Source organism: Cystoisospora suis, assembly GCF_002600585.1.
Source record: "Cystoisospora suis strain Wien I chromosome Unknown contig_4498, whole genome shotgun sequence".
In the NCBI taxonomy this organism is placed as follows: domain Eukaryota; phylum Apicomplexa; class Conoidasida; order Eucoccidiorida; family Sarcocystidae; genus Cystoisospora; species Cystoisospora suis.
This window is the reverse complement of record NW_027157290.1, coordinates 6,336-7,047: the sequence shown is the minus strand read 5'-3', so window position 1 is coordinate 7,047 and position 712 is coordinate 6,336. Positions and strand designations below refer to the sequence as shown.

The 712-nt window shown below is 41.9% G+C and overlaps 1 protein-coding gene across 1 annotated transcript in view; it reads right to left on the bottom strand.

Moving 5' to 3' along the window:
- Positions 1-476: 476 nt before the first annotated feature.
- The window catches only part of CSUI_008160 (uncharacterized protein), a gene marked incomplete at its 3' end in the record, with an annotated part of 4,253 nt that continues 4,017 nt past the window's right edge, over positions 477-712 (bottom strand). Inside the window, exon 3 of the mRNA XM_068068297.1 lies at positions 477-517. Coding sequence (XP_067919728.1) covers positions 477-517 — 41 coding nt within the window. The remainder of the gene's footprint in view (positions 518-712) is intronic.

The window sequence follows — 712 nt, the reverse complement described above, 5'->3', positions numbered from 1 at the left end:
TTCATTCTTTCTTTCTTTGTTTCTTTCTCTTCTTCTTCTTCTTTCTTTTCCAGCGGCGTCATCATCCGAAGTCTTTTCCCGTTCAGGTTCCTTCAAGACAGCCTCCGATTCCTCTGCTTATCCAAACGCTCTTAACCTCAGTCGTAGTAGTAGTAGTAGGAATAGCTGTAGCAACGAGAGTTATGTCGACTGCTTCTCTACTAAACAGAATTTAACCGCTCCAGAAGGAGGAGGAGGAGACGGGGTGACGCCGTAAGAAAGAAAGATCGAAAAGAGCGCGGTAGCTCATTCAAGCAGACCAACTCTCTTATAGAAACTTCTCTCGCCTCTTCTTAGATCCATTCTATCTATCTGCAAGCCTCTCTATTCTGTCTTCTCTTCTTCTTCTTTTATGTTCCTTTCTTCTTCTGCGGACTCATTTATAAGTGGCACGGGGTTGTCCTTTTCTCCCTTCTCTTTTGTCCTTCTCTCTTACAATGTTTAGTGTTCGGAATGTAGTATTCCTTCAGAAACATATCTATAGAGAGACAGAGACAGGACAAGATGTGAAAAAACTTCCTTTTTCATTCTCCTTGTGTTCATCGTATGAAAAAGAACATCTCTAGGAAAGGAAAGAAACCTAACGGACAGGCCGTTCAATCCTTGCCTCCAGTCATACGATGAGACTTCTTCTCCTTGCTGTTTGACTAAATAGATCAAAGATAGATCAAAG